Here is an 18,862-nt window from a genome sequence, read left to right as displayed (position 1 = left end):
ATGAATACAGCTAGTGAGTTGTCTGCTCTTCCTATTCCTGTTTTACTTTTCTGCAAAGAGTCTCTAAGTGGCAATAGAAATCAATCTCTCTGTGTCTTGATTCTCAACTAATTGCAAAGATTTGGAATCAAGGATGGTTCCCACAACCAAAGATGTGCCAGTCTTCTCAATTAATGACCCCCTTCCCTGAAGGGTACAGCTATTAATTAACCTCTTAAAACTTTGCCATTTGCAAAAGGCTCGTATCAGTTTATCTTACCAACTATACCGGTATATTCTGCAATGAAGGCTGGCGAGTATTGTCTTATTATGAACACAAAAAGAGCCATGGAGAGGACCTTGTTGAAACTAGGCAAAGATAATGGTTGCACAAACAAAGCGCAGGCAATCAATGTATGTTACTCTATACTGTAACAATAGACCATAGTTCCAATTAATCTTGTGCAATCTTCTTCCTGACCTGACTTGCCTTTAAGGACAGACAGAACATAGAGTTTTTACCACTTCACAGGTTCCAGATGAGATAGACATACTAGTGGCATCTTCCAGGGTGTATTTCTGAGGATCAAATTGCCACAACAATACATTTAGTTGAGGCCCTGCATGTACCATTTCTGAAAATTATGCATATAGGCTTAGTGGGGTAGTCTAGTTCCTTTGTAGGAATATGGAAGCAAATATCCCAATGGATGATAATATATCACATTTATTATATGTTCACATTTTCTGCTCATTAATGTCATGGTTATTTTTCCTCTTTTCAGAGTTGATTGGCAGCAAGCATTTGTCCGTTCTGCTAAAAAATGAAATATTTACAGATTTCTTCAACACATTCCTAAATCTTCCTGTAAGTTTTCCCCTTGAGTCAAGAATCATTTTCTGTATATGAACCAGTTATCAAAAACCTGTCATGTTGGCCTATAGCTCTATGCAAATTTGGTAACCATGATCTGAATTATTTCTTTTTTTTACTAGTACTTTCAATGAAGTGGTGATAACACAACATAAGACAGATGTACAGGATCATTAAGGAAAGATTCCAAGGTTTTTTTCTCTAGGTCAGACATATACTGTACTTGATCCCATTGAACACTTAATGTATACTGTAACTACTCTATTGAGATAAAATATATAGAAGAATGGCACTAGATGGCAGCAAAAGTTAGAGATTTGATCCAATTTTTTTCAGGGCAGATTTGTTAAAGTTAAGTCATCTTTAAGATAGGCTCCACTCATGGTGATTTCATCGACACATCCACACAGTTTTATTAAGGGGAGGATAGAAGCAGTTTGTCACTTCTTTCTGGGATGTTTTCAGCTTCCCCATCTAGCTTATAGTTCTGGAATTTCCTGGAGGTCCCCCATCTGGATACGAACCATACCTTACTCTGCTTAGCTTCTGAGCCAAGGCAAAATATGCCCAGTATTGTTTAACTATACTCTTAACACAGGGGTAGGGAAACTTGGCTCTTTTATCACTTATGGACTTCAACTCCCAGAATTCCTCAGTGAGCCATAAAAGATTCCCTATCGCCGGCCTGCTGGTTTTTCAGTTGGGGGGGAAATCAATTTTTGACTTGAATGGGACTGTTTAATATACAAATGTAGGACATATTCTTTATATGTCCTACATTTGTATATTAAACATATTCTTTATATGTCCTACATTTGACTCAGAGTGGGGCCAGGACCATCAGGGAGTGGACTGCTGCCTTCAGGGATGGTGGGGGCTGGCAGCAGTGATGAGGAGGTTCCCGAGGAGCCTGTGCCAAGTGCACGTGAGTGCAGGATGATTTGTAGATGAGAACAGCTGAAGCTGCACAGATGACTCGGGAGTAAGGATGCAATGTAATTGCCCCTCCCTCCAGGGAATATAAGCCTGGTTTCAAATGGTTTTTGCCTTTGCAAAAGGCAAAAATGTTCAGAGGACTCAGCATTGTGATTAAAGACTCTGGTTTATTTGAAGACTTCTGCCAAGGTTTTTCTCATTGGACTAATTGGCTACAAGCCATTTGTTATCTACAAAGAGGTTTCTTTGTAGATTAAAGCCATGAAAGTTTGAGTTACTGAGTTTATCTGTGTTTGCTCTTGGGAACCCGGCTGGGTCAGAACAGGTACGTCCTCAGTGGCAAAGCCATGTCTTACCTCCGAGAAAGGGCTCTGAAATTGTTAACATCTTTAATCTCCTAGAAACTTAGGCCCAAGCTATTTTTCAGGCAATAAGAATGAATTGCTAATTGCATTTCTGGAAGTAAGATATGAAGAGTGGGAATTTAACCATATGTCAACATTGTAACCCCTGTTCAAATTTTATATTTTGGTACTGATGTTGTATCAAAAAGTACCCAGAATCCCCAGTTCCTTTCCACTGCACACAAAAGAGGGAGTGATATGATTGGATCTCAGCAAGGCTTCTATTAACCTTGCTGGCTGAGGAGTTCTGAAAGTTGAAGTCCACACAGCTTAAAGATTGTCGAAGTTGAGAAACATTGCCTTAAAAAATCAGAAAGTGGCAATTGTGTAAATTACATCTAACTATGCGTCTACATCTGTATCTAGGCAGGACATTATGTTTTATTTTGATTCTTTTTTACAATGTACTCAAGGTTGAAGCAAGGTTCCTAACATGGTATACAGGTAGTCCTCGACTTACAACAGTTGTTCATTTCGTGACAATGGCACAGAAAAAGTGGCTGATGATCATTTTTCACACTTAACGACTTGCGGCATCCCCACAGTCATGTGATCAAAATTTGGACTCCTGGCAACTGATATGGTCACCTTTTGCAATTTTCTGGCAAGCAAAGTCAATGGGGAAGTCAGGTTCACTTAATAACCATGTTGCTAAGTTAATAACTTCAGTGATTTGCTTAACAACTATGGAAAGAAAGGTCATAGAATGAGACAAAATTCACTTAACAAATGTCTCACTTAGCAACAGAAATTTTAGGCCCAATTGTGGTCTTAAACTGAGGACTATCTGTATATTCTTCTCCCATTTTCCAATATGTTCTTGCAACGGGTTGTGTTTCAAAAGCCCCACTGAAGTTGATTCCCTCTAAGCTCCTAAGGGGAAAAAGAAAATAATCTATATCCATAGAAACTGAAACCTCTTTTCCTTTAATTTCTACCTGCTTAAGAACGATTGCCAATTTTCAATCCTGATTTTATTTGTTAAACATAGATTATTAATTGCAGTCAAGCAGAATGTGACCCACTCCCAATGAGGTTGCCTCAGCATTAGCCAATATACCTAGTAATTAAGATGAAGGGTGGTACAGCCCACCAATAAGGTAAAGGTAAAGGTTCTCCTCACACACACACGTGACAGTTGTTTCCATCTCTAAGGGGCGATGCTCATCTCTGTTACAAAGCCGAAGAGCCAGCGCTGTCCAAAGACGCCACCATGGACAGGTGGCCAGCATGACTAAATGCCGAAGGTGCACAGAACGCTGTTACCTTCCCACCAAAGTGGTCCCTATTTTACTACTTGCATTTTTACATGCTTTCAAACTGCTAAGTTGGCAGAAGGTGGGACAAGGAGCAGGAGCTCACCTGGTTACGCAGCGCTAGGGATTCGAATCACTGAACTTCCAACCCTTCTGATCAACAAGCTCAGCGTCTTAGCCACTGAGCCATTTATTATTATTATTATTATTATTATTATTATTATTATTATTATTACTATTGTTGTTGTTGTTGTTGTTGTTGTCGTTGTCATCATCCAATATACCTAGTAATCATGATGAAGGGAGGTACAGCCCACCAATATCTGAGCCTAAGTATCAGCTTTGCCTGTACATAGATGGGTTCCTACACCATGCTAAGTCGTAATATGACTGGTTAGGCATAGCAAAATGTGTGAATCTGGTTTATCTCCCCTCTGCTTCATCTCTCTCTGCAGGTGTTTGGTCAGACACCTTTTTTCATTTGCAGAACGCGACAGTGGTACCTGTGGCCAGAATTACCATGCAACCAGGTATGATTTTTCAGTGGTGTTAGAGGATGGACGTCATTGATTTATTCCAAATCTGGGAAATATAGCATATTAAATATAGCTTCAATACTGTAGGCTTGTAATCTAATCATTGTCATTCTTTTCCATAAGATTAAAGTACAAAAAAATGTTTGAAAGCCCAAAGTATATTAAAAATGTCTCAGTGCAAATCAAGATAAAAAGGAGAAGCTTGATGAGAATATACTTATCTTTTATGGTCAATTGTTTGAAGTATGTTATGTTTTACAGTGAAAATTGGAATTTGTAGGCACCTATGCCTTATGTCAACAACTTCTTTGTGTAACCCAGAACAGTTTGCATTAGTGTTTTTCAACATAATGTCCACAATTTTATCTATTTATGTTCTCTTTTTAGGGGAAAATGCAACTGTGTGATTGTCCCAAAGGTGCTTTTTCAAAAAGCAACTAGACTTCATTTTTCCTTGAAGACATTTTGCTTCTCATCCAAGAAGTTTCTTCAGTTCTGTCATTATTTCAGGGATCATTGTTCTGTAGTTTATGGCAGGACACCCTTTAGTCTCCAAGAATCAGAATGGTCACTCTAGCAGGAAAACTAAAGGAAATAAAAGGAGAAGATAAGAGAGAAGAAAATAAGATTTATTAAATCTAGTTCACCCATCCACATCTCATATTTATTAAACAATCTACTTGTTCCAGTTTTTTTTGTCACTCATCTACAGCTTCAGATTTATTTCTCCTTTCCCTTAGCTCTACAGGCACATGATATACTTATTTTCCTTCTTTCGTTTTTTAATTCATATTCTTTACTCCTCTTTTATTCTTCTGCACTTAAGACTACATTCAGGTCCAGTATTTCTGACTTTTATATCATCAGCATTGGGAAGTCTCCAAAATGGTGGGCAGATTTTGTGCCATTACCATGGCAACCAGAAGATACTGGTTCCATACAATAGGTAAGGTTAATCTCAGGTACAAAGAGATTTTAAGTCATGGTTAATCCTTTCTTCTGACAAAATCACTCACATATGGTCACATGTTCTCTAGAAAACAAGTCATAAAGTTCTCTAAGGTTGCCTGCATTTCAGAATGGCAATTCTTTTCTTGCATTAATCTTTGGCTCATTCAGATTATTTTTTAAAACATTTCATTGCTCTTTTGGGGGGTTCATACAGGTATCAAAGCACAAAGGCTTATTGAATTGGATGGAGAAGCATCGGCTGCCTTTCTTCTGCAAAACAAATCTGTTTCTTCACTATGTACTCTGTGAGGAGCTTGTCAGTTTCATCCGGTCTCCAGAGGCAGGTGAGAGTTGAAGCTAAATGTGTTACGTTAACATAGATAGCTGATGCCATGGATCAGCTATTCTATGCGCTGAGGGAAGTACCAGGTTGTGACAGGTAGCTACTCCAATGGCTCTAAGTATCTGACGAAAACATTCCTCCATCATAATGCTTTGATTGTCAACTGCTGACAAAAATGGGGATGGCAACCAAGTGATGGCTCAACCTGTTGTAGAGCGGCGGAGGAACGAGGCTGAGCCAGAGTAAACGTTCAATGCTTTATTGCTAGAATAAAGGGTTGCCGCGTCTGCCTTCTAACTTGGCAGGTTAGCTGGCGGCAACAGGCTGACACTGCTCGACAGCCGCCTTTTATAGCGGCTGTCAAACGGTGTCAACCAATGGGAGCGGCTGGTGCTCCCGCTCAAACAGCGGACCTGGTTGGGAACTCCAACCAGTTCCAAGGACATAACACTCCTTACCCCCAGTCGGGAGCATGCATAGTCTTTCAGGTAGGTTGGTTGTCTGCGTTGGCGGCAGGATCGACGTAGCCCGGGCAAACTGCTGGCTGGAGTCAAGTCCTCGCCCTCAGGAAGCGTCTCGGTGGTTGTTGAGGAGCGGGCTCGGTCGGGTGGGGCGTTCTGCAAATTAGGTAAGCCCCCCTGTTCGGGCTGACCTTGGTGAGTCGCTCGGTCCGGACGGCAGACAGGTTCGCTTGGTTGTTGGCTTGGGGTCCCTTGTTGGTAGACCGGGTCCTCCAGCGAACTCTCTTGGTCGATAGGGTAGATTGGGTCCTGCAGGGCGCTTCCATCTGGGTAGACTGGTTCCGGCAGGGAGCCCTCGGTGCTAGGAGATTGGGCTGGGTTGGTATCAGCTGTGCTTCTCCATCGCCTCCTGAGCTGGTCCACGTGTCTACGCCACAGGCTTACATCTTCCAGGAGGACTCTGTAGGATCTAGGACCTGTGACTGACACCACTTGACCAGGTACCCACAGAGGGTCCCCTGCATAATTTCTGGCGTACACCAGGTCATGCAGGGCAAAGTCCCTGACCAAACTGTCAGATCCTATTGGGGTGTCAGGGCAGTAGTGGGGATGCAACCTGTCCAGGGTGGTCCTAAGGCGTCTCCCCATCAAGAGCTCTGCCGGGGATTTATTTGTAGTGGTGCATGGTGTTGTATGTTGGCTCAGGAGGTAACGGGACAGTTTGGAGTGCCAGTCTTCCTGGCCAAACCTGGCAAGTGCCTCTTTTGCTGACCTGACTGCCCTCTCAGCCATCCCGTTGCTAGCTGGGTGAAAAGGGGCTGTGAGGATGTGTCTGATGCCCAAGTTGGCAATGTACATACTAAACTCGCAAGACGTGAACTGGGGGCCATTGTCAGACACCAGCGTATCAGGGAGCCCATGGGTGATGAAGAAACGGGTCAGAGCCTTAACAATTGCTTGAGTGGTTGTTGAAGGTAGTAGGGCCAAGTCTATCCATTTGGAATAAGAGTCTACTACAACCAAGAAGGTCCTTCCATGTACTGGTCCAGCCAGGTCGATGTGCAGGCGAGACCAAGGACCACTAGCACTTTCCCACTTGGTAGGCGTGGCTGCTGGTGGGGCAGCCCTGGTTTCTTGGCAAGGTTGGCATGAGCTTACCCAGTTGGAGATTTGGGCATCCATGCCGGGCCACCAAACGTAGCTGCGGGCCAGAGCCTTCATCCTTACGATGCCCGGGTGGCCCTCGTGAAGTACCTTTAGGATGGGTACCCGAAGAGTGGCTGGGATGACTACTCTTGTCCCCCACAACAGACATCCTTGTAGCTTCGACAATTCCTGCTTACGGGTTTTGAAAGGAGCAAAGTCAGAAGTGTATTGTGTTTCAGGCCACCCCCTTCCCACCCAGTCCATGACTTGGGCAATTATTCTGTCTTTTTTTGAGTGCGCAGCAATGTCCTCGGCTGTAACCGGCAATTTTAGTTCATTAACTTCAAAGATGGCATGAACGGGTGCTGGGTCTTCGACTGGGACTGGCAGGGGGCAGTGACTAAGGGCATCAGCGTGGCTCAAGTTTTTTCCAGGGCGATGCACCAACTTGAATGAGTAAGCGGCCAGGAACAAAGTCCACCTGGTCATTCTAGGTGATAGTACCTGTGGGGTTTGCTTATCCCCTGATAAAAGCCCCAGGAGTGGTTTATGGTCAGTTATAAGTTCAAAATGGTGCCCAAACAAAAATTCATGAAACTTTTTCACTGCAGCTACTGCAGCCAAGGCCTCCTTATCTATTTGGCTGTAGTTTCTTTCTGCAGTAGAGAAGGTCCTAGAGAAGAAGGCAATTGGTGCCTCAGAACCGTTGGGAAGCCTGTGGCTCAGAACAGCCCCAATCCCAAAGGGGGATGCATCAGCAGCTAGGACCAGGGGGAGTCGTTGATTATATTGGATCAAAACTGCATCAGATGTGAGTAAGGATTTGACTGACTTGAAAGCATGGGCTTCTTTGGGTCCCCAATGCCAGGAGGATTCTTTGTCTAACAGTCTGTGTAAGGGTTCAGCAATAGATGCTTTGTGCGGGAGAAATGAAGCGTAAAAGTTTAGTAGCCCTAGAAAGGCTTGGAGCTCTGTCTTGTTAGTTGGAGTGGGTGCCTCATGGATAGCCTTTACTTTGGATTCGACTGGGTGAATGCCAGAGGCATCTATTCTATACCCCAGAAAGTCCACTTGCCTAGTGGCGATGGCGCACTTCTCCCTTTTAAGTTTGAGGCCATGCTGCCTAAACTTCTCTAGGACTGCTCTGACCCTTTGTATGAGCTGAGGTCTGTCAACTGCTGAGACTAAAATGTCATCGAAGTAAGGGACAACCCCCAGGAGGCCTTGGAGAATCCTCTCCATGAGGGATTGGAATATACCCGGGGCCACACTTACACCGAATTGGAGGCGTTTACACTTGAACGCCCCTCTGTGTGTGACTATGGTTTGTAACTCAGCTGTCTGATCATCAACAGGGAACTGTTGGTATGCCTGGGACATATCTAATTTGGCAAAGATGGTGCCGGGCTCGAAGGTGTGTAACAGGTGTTGAATAACAGGGACAGGGTAGGCGCTGACCTGCAGATAACGATTGAGGGTGGTTTTATAGTCTGCGCAGATTCTTAAGCTGCCATCTTTCTTGAGTGGGGTGACTATGGGGGTCTCCCATTTGGCAAAGTCAGTTGGCTCTAACACCCCTTGCTTCAGTAACTTATCTAATTCTAAATCTAACTTAGGACGGATGGCAAAGGGCACTCTGCGTGGCTTAAGGCGAAGGGGAATCGCCTGGGGGTCCACAGTGAAGGAGATGGGGGTGCCAGAATAGCAGCCCAGCTCGCTGCTAAAAACATCAGAGTAGTCTGAGAATAGGGTGTCTACGTCAGAGGTTGAGACAGCATGGATCCCTGTTACACTAAGGCCTAGAGAAGGGAACCAATCTAGTCCCAACAGACTGGGGAGGGCACCATTAACAACCACCAAAGGCAAATGGCCTTTAAAACCTTGGAACTGAACTAAAAACTTGCCTTTCCCGAGAACAGGGATGTTCTTGCCTTGGTAGTCCCGCAGTGTCAGGTGGCATTTCTGCAGCTTCTTCTTTGAGAATCTGGGATGAATCTTCTTTAGGGTTTCCCAGGAGATGATCGAAAGTGCAGATCCCGTGTCTGCAAGGCTTACCTTCTAAAGAAACAAAAATACTGATTTTATTAGGAGTCTTGGAAGTATGGTTCGCGTGGTAGCAAGTATAGCAGTCCTCCACTTGCCTTTGGAAATTAGCAGGTGGTGGAGGTCTCTGAGGAAGGTTTCGCCCTGCTTGGCAGTCTCTGGCTAGGGTGGCCTTTCTTCTGGCAATTTAGACAAATGGCATTCCTAAACCTGCAGGATGCCCTAGAGTGAGAACCCCCGCAAGCTAGGCAACTGGAAGGTTGCTTGGGGGTGAAGCTGTTTCTCTGCCCCGCTCCTTCCTGTGAAGGCTTTTGTTGCCTAAGGCGGTTAATGTCTGTTGAGTCTGTGGGGTCTTCTTCGAGGGCAACTTCCTCTGAATGAATAGTGGAGCTGCTGGGTTTTAAAGAAGTTCCTTGAATCTCAGCTGCTGATTGGGCAGAGAGTTCAGCAGCTTGGGCTTCTTCTACGGCTAAAGCTAGGGTTAAATCCTTTTTGGCTAGCAAGCGCCTTTGAAGCCTAAGGTCTCTAACCCCACAGACGATCTGGTCTAATAACATGTCCTCTAGGTAGTCTCTAAAACTACACTGTAAGGCAGCTGTCCTCAGAGCTGCCATATACTCATTAATTGACTCCCCCTCAGCCTGCCTTCTAGTTCTGAAGGCATATCTCCTGGCTATCTGGGATGGTTTAGGTGAGTAGTGGTTGGAGAGGATCTCTTGGAGTTCATCCCAAGGTACGCTCCTGATAGCGCGAGGGGCAACTAGTGCTGTAGAGGTGTCAAAAACCGCAGCCCCACAGTAGCTGAGGAAGAAGGATTTTTTCTTGTGTTCAGCAGCATCAGTTAGACCAATAGCGTCGAGGAAGTAGCTGAAACGGTTTTTATATGAATCCCACGTTTCCTCGGTAGGCTTGAAGGGTGGAAATGTCGGATTGGCATTCATTTTTGAGGCGGCAGTGCCTGTCACCTTAGTCGTTGTGATTCAAAATTCGCGCTCTTAGAAGAGCGTTTGCGGCTGCGCCTATCAGGCGGTGTCTGTCTCCCCGGCTAAGGGGCTTTTTTGAGTTTCGCGCTCTTTGTGAGCGCCGGCGGCTGCGGCTTCAGCGCCCGTGGCTTCGCTCTTAGTGGCTACCGCTCAGTGTCTGTCTCCCGGCTGAGGGGCTTTTGAGTTTCGCGCTCTTGTGAGCGCCGGCGGCTGCGGCTTCAGCGCCTGTGGCTTCGCTCTTAGTGGCTACAGCTCTTCTGAATCGCACGTCTGGCAGCCTCCGATCGCATCCCGCCCTCGTCGCCAGTGTTGTAGAGCGGCGGAGGAACGAGGCTGAGCCAGAGTAAACGTTCAATGCTTTATTGCTAGAATAAAGGGTTGCCGCGTCTGCCTTCTAACTTGGCAGGTTAGCTGGCGGCAACAGGCTGACACTGCTCGACAGCCGCCTTTTATAGCGGCTGTCAAACGGTGTCAACCAATGGGAGCGGCTGGTGCTCCCGCTCAAACAGCGGACCTGGTTGGGAACTCCAACCAGTTCCAAGGACATAACACAACCAATGACTTCACATAACACAGCCTGTATATCCAGAACCAGCTCTCTACCATCCAATGGCAAGCTAGTGCAGGAGCAAAATTGATAGCAATTTTTGTAACCACATATTCTCCTGCTAGCTAAAGACCATGTAGAGGCATTTAATAGAGGCATTTAATGAAAGGCCCTTCAGTTAAGAGCACTGCTTTAAACGTGATTCTAAAAACCTTCCAAATGTGCAGAAGTATGAATAAATCACCCTGACTGCAAGTCCTTATTGCAGTTCTAATTTTTTTTCCTGGAATATTGCACCTTTCCTTTATCGTCACACTAGTCTAGAAAGAGACGTGGCTGCTTTCCAGGTTTGCAGACAGCTACTACACTTGCACTCCAGCATTGTCTTCAGCACTACAGAGCCCTACTTTCTACTGCTTTCCCAACCAAAGTGAATTAAACCTAGTAGAATTTGTGCAACACTTTCCATTGCTAAGTATTGATCATGCTGATGTTTTGTTGTAAGTCTTACTTAAGGAGTCATAGATTCTGTTCAGTAGGTAGCTATTTTCCATTTTACTAGACCAGCCTGACCAACAATCGGAAAGGAACCAGTGACTTACCTAATAGTAATTGTGGGTTACACCAACAGCCTTATTTTCCAAAGGTTGTGAATGTGACAAGAGAAGGGACATTTTATTAAGCACTAAGCCCTGCCCACCTGGTTCAAGTTCTCCAACACTTTGCAAGCTGTTGCCAAGAAACTGTCAGTACATCAACTCCAACAGACCCAGTTTTGTATAGTAGTTAAAGCATCACCCTAGAAACTGGGGAACTATGAGTTCTACTTCTGCCTTAGACACAAAGCAAGTGTGTTGACCTTGGGCCAGTCACTTTCTCTCTACTCTAGAAAGAAGGTCATAGCAAATCACTTCTGCAAAACCTTGCCAAGAAAACTGCAGGAACTTGTCCAGCAGCCACCAGGAATCAACAATGACCTAACAACAATTTTTTTTAAAAAAAAAAGTCAGCTCCAAGCTTATACATTCGTTCAAGAAATAGTTGCATTCTGTCACATTACATCTTTACACTTTATGCAAATGTGTACTTAAGCAAAACCTCTCACTAAAATTACAGTTGTTTGAGGCATATTTTGCTATCCAAAAGATCACCATTCCTTAGACATTTCCAATGAAAGTGGTTCAAGTTAAAAACAGACGGATAGGTCTTGTTACAGAGCGCACTCCATCATTGTACAAGCTTTTGATCTTATAAATCTGAAATGCAAACTGGCTGGCTAGTTGTGCAGCTGGATTAATTATATTAATTAATATTAATATAATTATAATATATAATATATATAAAGCAAGTGATGGGTTTTTCAGTGGACAGCAAGGCATAATTAAATAAATACATTGGATCAGCTGACATAGAAGCTAATTCCAGGCCTCTTCAGTAGGAAAGGGAAAGCAAAGCAGTTGATGACCTGCCTTCTTCTCTTCTTTTTTTCCCTATTTTGTCACTTTTGGTACAAAAACAAATAATTTCTACGCCACGGGGCAGGACCCCATTCCACCCCTGTAAAAATGTTCTCTGCTGACATTGTCTTTGCTTTTGCTTTGCAGCTGAGATGTTGCGATGGAAAAAGGCTGATCAGTGGCTGCTTGAGAAATGCATTGCTGGCTGTAGAGGCATGTGGCGTTTTCGGTCCTTCATGCAAGGAATGGCAGGTAGACAAGGCAGCACTAGAAATCACGTTCCAAGAGAAAGAGCGCTAAGTTGAAAGATTCCTCTCCCGGGTCAATGGAGAACCATAGTTCAAAGAATAAAGCTGTCATAACTCCAACAAATCCACCCCCATTCAAAACATAAGTCTCTAGCCGCATCTCTCAGAGTAAAAAAAAAAAAGATTTATTTGGAGTGGCCATGTTGGCGTTAGCTGGGTGCAGCAGACACTAAAATACATCATTTATTTCCCCCTTGACCCTGGTCTTCCTCCCACCCCTGGACGTATATTTTCCAATGGGACACATCCATAGTCAAAAGTCATCAATCATGCTCTCCAGTAATATTGTTGCATGCTGACAGCTTTGGGCTGCCAATGCGATTATCTGAGGCATTTAAGGAATGCACTGCTTTCCTCCACTTCCTTTTTGCTGGCAACTAAAAAGACCAAAGGAGTATTTTTTTTTAGTTGACAGAAGAATAGGAAGGGGCCTCTGGTTCCAATCTTTGACTGTTTAAAATTTAATAAATTTAATAAATTTTAACAGCTAAATGTTCTTGCTGAAATCCTACAGAGCTAGAATGAATATACTTTTCCGGATCTGAGTCATATTTCCTGCCTTGTCCCTTTTTAGAAAACATTGCAAAACCTGGTGTGGGTGATATGACCAGCAAAAGAAGTTAGCTGTGATCATACTAGCCTTCACCCATACTGTCCTAAATTCTATGCCTTGGAAACACAAGTGCAAAAAAAAATGAAAAGAAAAGAAAGAAAGGAGGAAAAGACTGTTCTAATCAGTGGCTACTAGAAAAAAAAAAATCTTACGATCTGCTACTAATAAGAAAGAGGAAAGATTTGCAGGATGGGGTAGATATAAAAGCAGAGAGGAAGCATTATCCTACTTTACCTAGTCCCATTATGGCGAACCTATGGCATGCATGCCAGAGGTGGCACACAAAGTTGTCTCTGCAGGCATGCGAGCCTTAGCCCCAGCTCAGCTCCGTCGCACATACGCGTCTCCCGCTAGCAAGCTGGTCTTTGGATCTCTGTCATGCATGCACAGGGGGTGGGGTGCATGCACAGGGGCGGGGGCATGCATGGGCACATGTGGGTGCATGGGGCGCACATGCATGTGTGGGGGTGTATGCTTGGGGATGCACTCGCATTGTATTTTGGGGGTTTGCGCACCCTTGCATGCGCATACACTTTGGGCACTTCATGCCAAAAAGGTTAGCCATCCCTGACCTAGTCTAGGATTACCATATCTCGGCTGAAGAAATATGGATTGCCACAAGATGTCAACCAAGAGTCAGAATTTGATTTGTCTTTTGCTGGCCTCTAGGAGTTGTCCTAGTCCAGCCACCATTTCCAAAGGAAGACACACACACACTGGGGATGCTTATGAACTGGGCCTAGACTGAGAGAGAGTGACTGATCCAAAGTCACCCAGGGCTTCTGCTTTCTAGCCTGGCTTTTTTAACCATGAATCTTTTTTCTTATTTAAGTTTTCAGATAAGACCATAAAACTATTATCTATTTCATTCATTCATTCATTCATTCATTCAATTTCTATCCCACTCATACAGAACTCTGGTCATGTTCTCATACCAGAGGTCCACAATCTCACAACCCCAGAGGTTGGCTTTATTGCAGGAATATTTCCTTAAGATCAGTGGGGGATTCAAGAATTTCCACAGGTAAACCCCCCCCTTTTTTTTTACAAAAAAGCAAAGAAAGAAACACTGACTTGAACTATTTTGTTAGTATCTGGTATTGTTGGGGACTACAGATGTGGCAAAATCAGTGCTCTGTTTTCTACAGGAGAAGAGCTCACCAAGTTCTGGCTTGCTGCAGAAAGGATACTTGGCATTGATGAAACAGATGAATCCCAGCAAGATCTCTATGTGTCACTGATCCAGATCCTAATGGCCACCCACTTGCAGGAAGGGTCTACAGTTGTCACCCTCTGTAACACAACTGTTGGTAAGTGACCAGGGGTGGGATTCAAACCACCGGTTCTGTGGGCGTGGCTTAGTTGGTGGGCATGTGACTGGCTGGGTGTGGTCAACTCAACATCACTCACATCGAGGCATGCATCTCCAGTTTCACGAAAACCTCTGTTCTCTTACCACAGAGCCCACCCAGAGCCTAGTGTCAAATGATTTGGTTTCTGTTTGGTTTGGTTTCTATTGCCGTGATCGTCAGGGGTGGGATTCAAATTTTTGAACAACCGGTTCTGTGGTCATGGATTAGGTGGTGGGCGTGGCTTGGTGGTCATGTGACTGGGTGGACATGGCTTGGTGGTCATGTTATTGGCTGGGCGTGGCCAACTCAAAATCACTCACATCAAGGCACGCATCCCCTCGCCTGGCCTCTCATGACTGTGGGGATGCAGCAACAGTCGTAAGTGTGAAAAACGGTCATAAGTCACTTTTTTCAATGCCATTGTAACTTTGGATGGTCACTCCACACAAGCAAAGTACCAGTAATGGAGGGGAAAAAACTCCAGAGAAGTTCCAGAGACAGGAAGTCTATCCTGCCAAGAATGTAATAAGAGTTAACAGAGAGGCAGTTTCTGTAAGCAACACCAGAATGTTTCCTTCCTGCCTTCCCTACAGGAGTAGGCCAGTAATTTCTTCTAACAACTGGTCCTCCAAACTGCTTAGAATGTTAACAACCAGTTCTAGCGAATAGGTGCGAACCTGTAGAATCCCACCCCTGTAAGTGACATATATCTTGCGGTCAGAATTTTCTTTTTCTTTTCATTTTCTAGCTACATACTGTGCTGGCTGTGCTTTCTTCAAAGAAAGTTATATGAAAAGCAAAATCTATCTAGGTCAGGAACTTGCTTTCTTACAAAGATGAAACCCACGCTTCCAAAGAGCCTTAGATCTCCATCTGCTTTCCCTTTTCTTTTCATGAGCAATTTCTGTGCGGGCACACACACACACACACACACACACACCTGTTTCACAACATTGAGATTCTATTCAACATAATGGATTTCCTCTCAATGACCCTTAGTAGACATGGTCAGAATATCACTCAGTGGATGTATTTGTATTGTACATTTAAATCCACTTCTGAATTGCTTCATATTCTGAGTTCACATAGTATATTGAACCACAAACCAATGAAACAGACAAGGGTTGCATAAGCCTTAAAACCACAAAAGAACCAACTGAGGTTAATAATGACCATACTGACATATAATTCAGCCCTTAGGCCTTTAACTAGTTAAATGTTTCATATGAACACACAGCCATTTAGAATCTAGAAGGAGGTGTGAATATAATTTTGGCATATAGTCATTTTACAAATCTGTGCATGTATAGGGTTGAAATGTTCCTTAACATTTTAAATCACAGAAGAAGACCTGGCTATCAGAAGCATAGAAAATTCTTGCAGCAGAACGACGGGATTATCTGAGCTTCCTCAAACTGGCATTCCTGCAAATATGCTCACATTGAACTTGCAAAATTCCTAGCCAGAAAATTCTCAGAAAGATTTGCCTAGGCAGTAACAGCTCAGTTATGGCCTCCTTAGGTCTGATCCAAACATCAGAAATCTACAAGTCAACGTGGGATTAAAATAATCAAATAGACTCTTTTCCTCCTTTCATAAACAAGGCAATCCCTGAGCCCTCTTTTTTTGGTTTGTTCTTCTGTTCCCAGAATCACTTCTGAAAAAGACTCCCTTTCACCAGCAACACGTTCACACTCGAAGGGAAATCCTACATGAGATGCAGAAAGTGGCCCTGTTCAAGATTGAAAGCTACTGGCTCCCCAACTTCTTCATTCATTGCAAATTAAGCATGGAAGATGAGCCCAAGTGTCTCCAACTACTCAAGCAGTATCAGGACCGCTCACTTCAAGTTGGCCTGCAGAGGCAGAAGTTGACAGCTATGCCTCCGATGAGCATCCGAGAAAGCCATTTGGACACCAAATTCTACTTCAGTTTGAAAAGCAAAAGAGAAATCTGGGATCAGATCAGAGGGAGGAGCCTTTCTCACAAAGGGAAAAAGAAAGATGGCCGCAGCCAGAAGTCCAAATCATATAAAGGCAGTCCTGTTGCCAAGAAGCTGAGCTTCTCCAGAAAGAGCTTGTCAAGTGCCAGCCCTCGTCACACAGAACCCACCTGGGACTCTGAAGATGGCACACCTTTCGATGAATTGCCGAACTTCAAAAGCAGCCCAAGCCAGTTCTTCACCTCTCCTGTATTGGATGAGTTCCCTGACAAGTGCACCTTTAACAAATTGCGCTCCTCCACTCCTGTGGTGCAGTTCCCTTCCATGCTTGCTCTGAAAACTCTTGTCAAATCTTCCCCATGCTTAGACTTCCTTCCCTGGGTGCTCACGGCTGACAAATGTGCTGGACGCCCCTTCAGGGAGTTTTTGCTACGGCGGAACTACGCAGTAGAAGTCCATCTCCTTGATCTGTGGCATGACCTGGAGGACTTCTTGCGCATGATGTTGTGCTCCCTTGGGGAAGGGAACATCCTTCTGCGTCACGTGATGGGGGAAAGGATTTGTGAGCTGTATCTGACGCAGAGCAACAACTGGCATCTGCCCCTGAAACTAACAACACTCCAGAGCTTGCAGAATCTCCTGCCTTCTGGTCATGTGATTCCCTGGGTCCTGAAGGCACAGAAGGAAATCTGTAAGGTGGGAAGTCCATAATCTCCATCCTTTTCATAGGCAAAGCACCCTAATCTTTCAGCAGCTTTGCTAGGTCCTGGGGCTAGGATGCACGCAATACCTCTGGTTTGCCAAACAGATAGAAAGGGTGCTTCGCCGCTTGTAACTAACATGGCACAAATGTGCTTTGGCACATTTGTATAATGTTGCTTTGGCAACATTTACTTTCTGCAGGGTTCCCCCTTATTCTAAAACTGTCCAAAGGCAGACCCAAGTTAAATAAAATCTGCTGGGCTTTTTCACCCATTGCTTGCGAGGAAGTTAGGAGGAACAGATGCAATAGAGGCCAAATAAGGATTGGCAATGGAAGCGTCAACATTTCTGATAACACAATTTACTGCCAACTCAAAAAATGGGAGGAGAAAACGGTATTCAGCAATAAGGAAAGGACCAGTCTCTAGTTACTGCTAAATAAATAATTATTGTGAAACTGAAAGAAAACCATTTACTTAGGTGGTGTTATTATGTTCATTTTTAGATACTCAGCTTCCTCTTTGAGGAGTTTCTTCAGAACGACGACAAAATGTTCCTGTATTATGTGGTAAGAGGGAGCTATGAAGATCTTGAGTTCAGGTGGGAGAGACAAGTAAGGGACCCAAATACAATACAAAAAACCCAAACAAACCTCGATTTACAACCACAATGGGGTCCAACGTTTCTGTTGATAAGTGAGACGTTTGCTAAGTGAATTTTGCTCCACATTTTAGGACCTTTCTTGCCACAGTTGTTAAGTGAATCATTGCAAGTATTGAGTTAGTAACACAGTTGTTAAAGTGAATTAGGTTTGTCCATTGACTTTGCTTGTCAGAAGGTCACAAAAGGTGATCCCACGACCTTGGAACATTGCAACCCTCATAAATACAAATCAATTGCCAACTGTCTGAATTTTGATCATGTGACCACGGGGATGCTACAACGGTTGTAAGTGTGAAAAATGGTCATAAGTCACTTTTTTTAGTGCCATTGTAACTTTGAACAGTCACTAAATGAACTGTTGTAAGTTGAGGACTAATCATGCAGTCTTGGAGCAGAAACATTATCGGATTTCAGAAGGAATGGATGTTAGATTTCAGAATTTGCTTTGGTAGCATGTGACATGAGGGTCTGTTGCCTGATGAAACAAGCTTTTAAAACTTAGCTTCAGTTAAAGGCCATCAGAATAGCTCAAGAATGGGGCTTTCAATTGGATTTGGCCAGAGCTGTACTCAAAAGTAGTCCCTCAAGGCACTGTGTACAAAAAACAGAGAGTTTTAGCAGACAGATATTTCCATTTCTCCAAACCCTCCTGATTATTGAACTACTGACTTTGATGGCCAAAAACCAGTAATAAAAAAAAAAAACTGACAAGCCCATAGAAAGCAAGTAGAACATTAGACAAGAGAGGATTCAGAAGGAATATACTGCCCCCAGGTCTCTCAGAATAGGCCTAAAGATCTGACCTGAAAAAAAGTTTCAATCATCACTTGGAAGCATCAAAGATTTAAAGTTTCATGGAGATTCTATCTACCTAGTGGAGACTTTTGCAGCCTAGATCTGGCAGTCCAATCTCAGAGTCTGGGGAGTGGGTGGGGAGTTCTATATGGATCTGCATCAAACTCTAATTGTGTAGTTTTCCAGCATTCACTGTTTTGAATAACCAGGTGTCCTTTGCATGTTTATATTTTCTTCCGTAGAGTGGCAAGGAAAAGAAACCACGTGCAGAAGAGCCGTATGACAGAACGGAGAACCTGCGGCTGATCAGAAGGGTCGTTGAATCCTTGCATCTGAGCCAGGCCTTAGCTGGCATGAGAGACTTTGACCTGCTGACACGAGAGCACTGGAGACTGTTGGGCATTCAGGACCTGGCCACAGGAGGCTCTATTTTAATGGAATTGGAGCCTGTTGCACCACAGATTGGTAAATGGGCAGAGCTGGCTCAGCAAAAGCAGTGTTTAATTGGAGAGCAAGATCTGAGTCCTTGCAGGGTTAGCAATTTAGAATATATTTGGGGTACATGGATCTA

At 44.0% G+C, this 18,862-nt stretch overlaps 1 protein-coding gene across 1 annotated transcript in view; it reads left to right on the top strand.

Annotated features, from left to right (window-relative positions):
- The window catches only part of RGSL1 (regulator of G protein signaling like 1), a 37,547-nt gene continuing 18,685 nt past the window's right edge, over nt 1-18,862 (top strand). Inside the window, exons 1-9 of the mRNA XM_087928705.1 lie at nt 1-13; nt 765-847; nt 3,905-3,979; nt 5,151-5,280; nt 12,064-12,168; nt 13,986-14,147; nt 15,839-16,827; nt 17,339-17,401; nt 18,534-18,756. Coding sequence (XP_087784831.1) covers nt 1-13; nt 765-847; nt 3,905-3,979; nt 5,151-5,280; nt 12,064-12,168; nt 13,986-14,147; nt 15,839-16,827; nt 17,339-17,401; nt 18,534-18,756 — 1,843 coding nt within the window. The remainder of the gene's footprint in view (nt 14-764; nt 848-3,904; nt 3,980-5,150; nt 5,281-12,063; nt 12,169-13,985; nt 14,148-15,838; nt 16,828-17,338; nt 17,402-18,533; nt 18,757-18,862) is intronic.

This window comes from Pseudonaja textilis, chromosome 3 (assembly GCF_049901715.1).
Source record: "Pseudonaja textilis isolate UNSWEBS1 chromosome 3, rPseTex1.2, whole genome shotgun sequence".
In the NCBI taxonomy this organism is placed as follows: Eukaryota; Metazoa; Chordata; class Lepidosauria; order Squamata; family Elapidae; genus Pseudonaja; species Pseudonaja textilis.
Note: the sequence above shows the minus strand (reverse complement) of the source record. Positions and strands in the feature narration are given on the sequence as shown.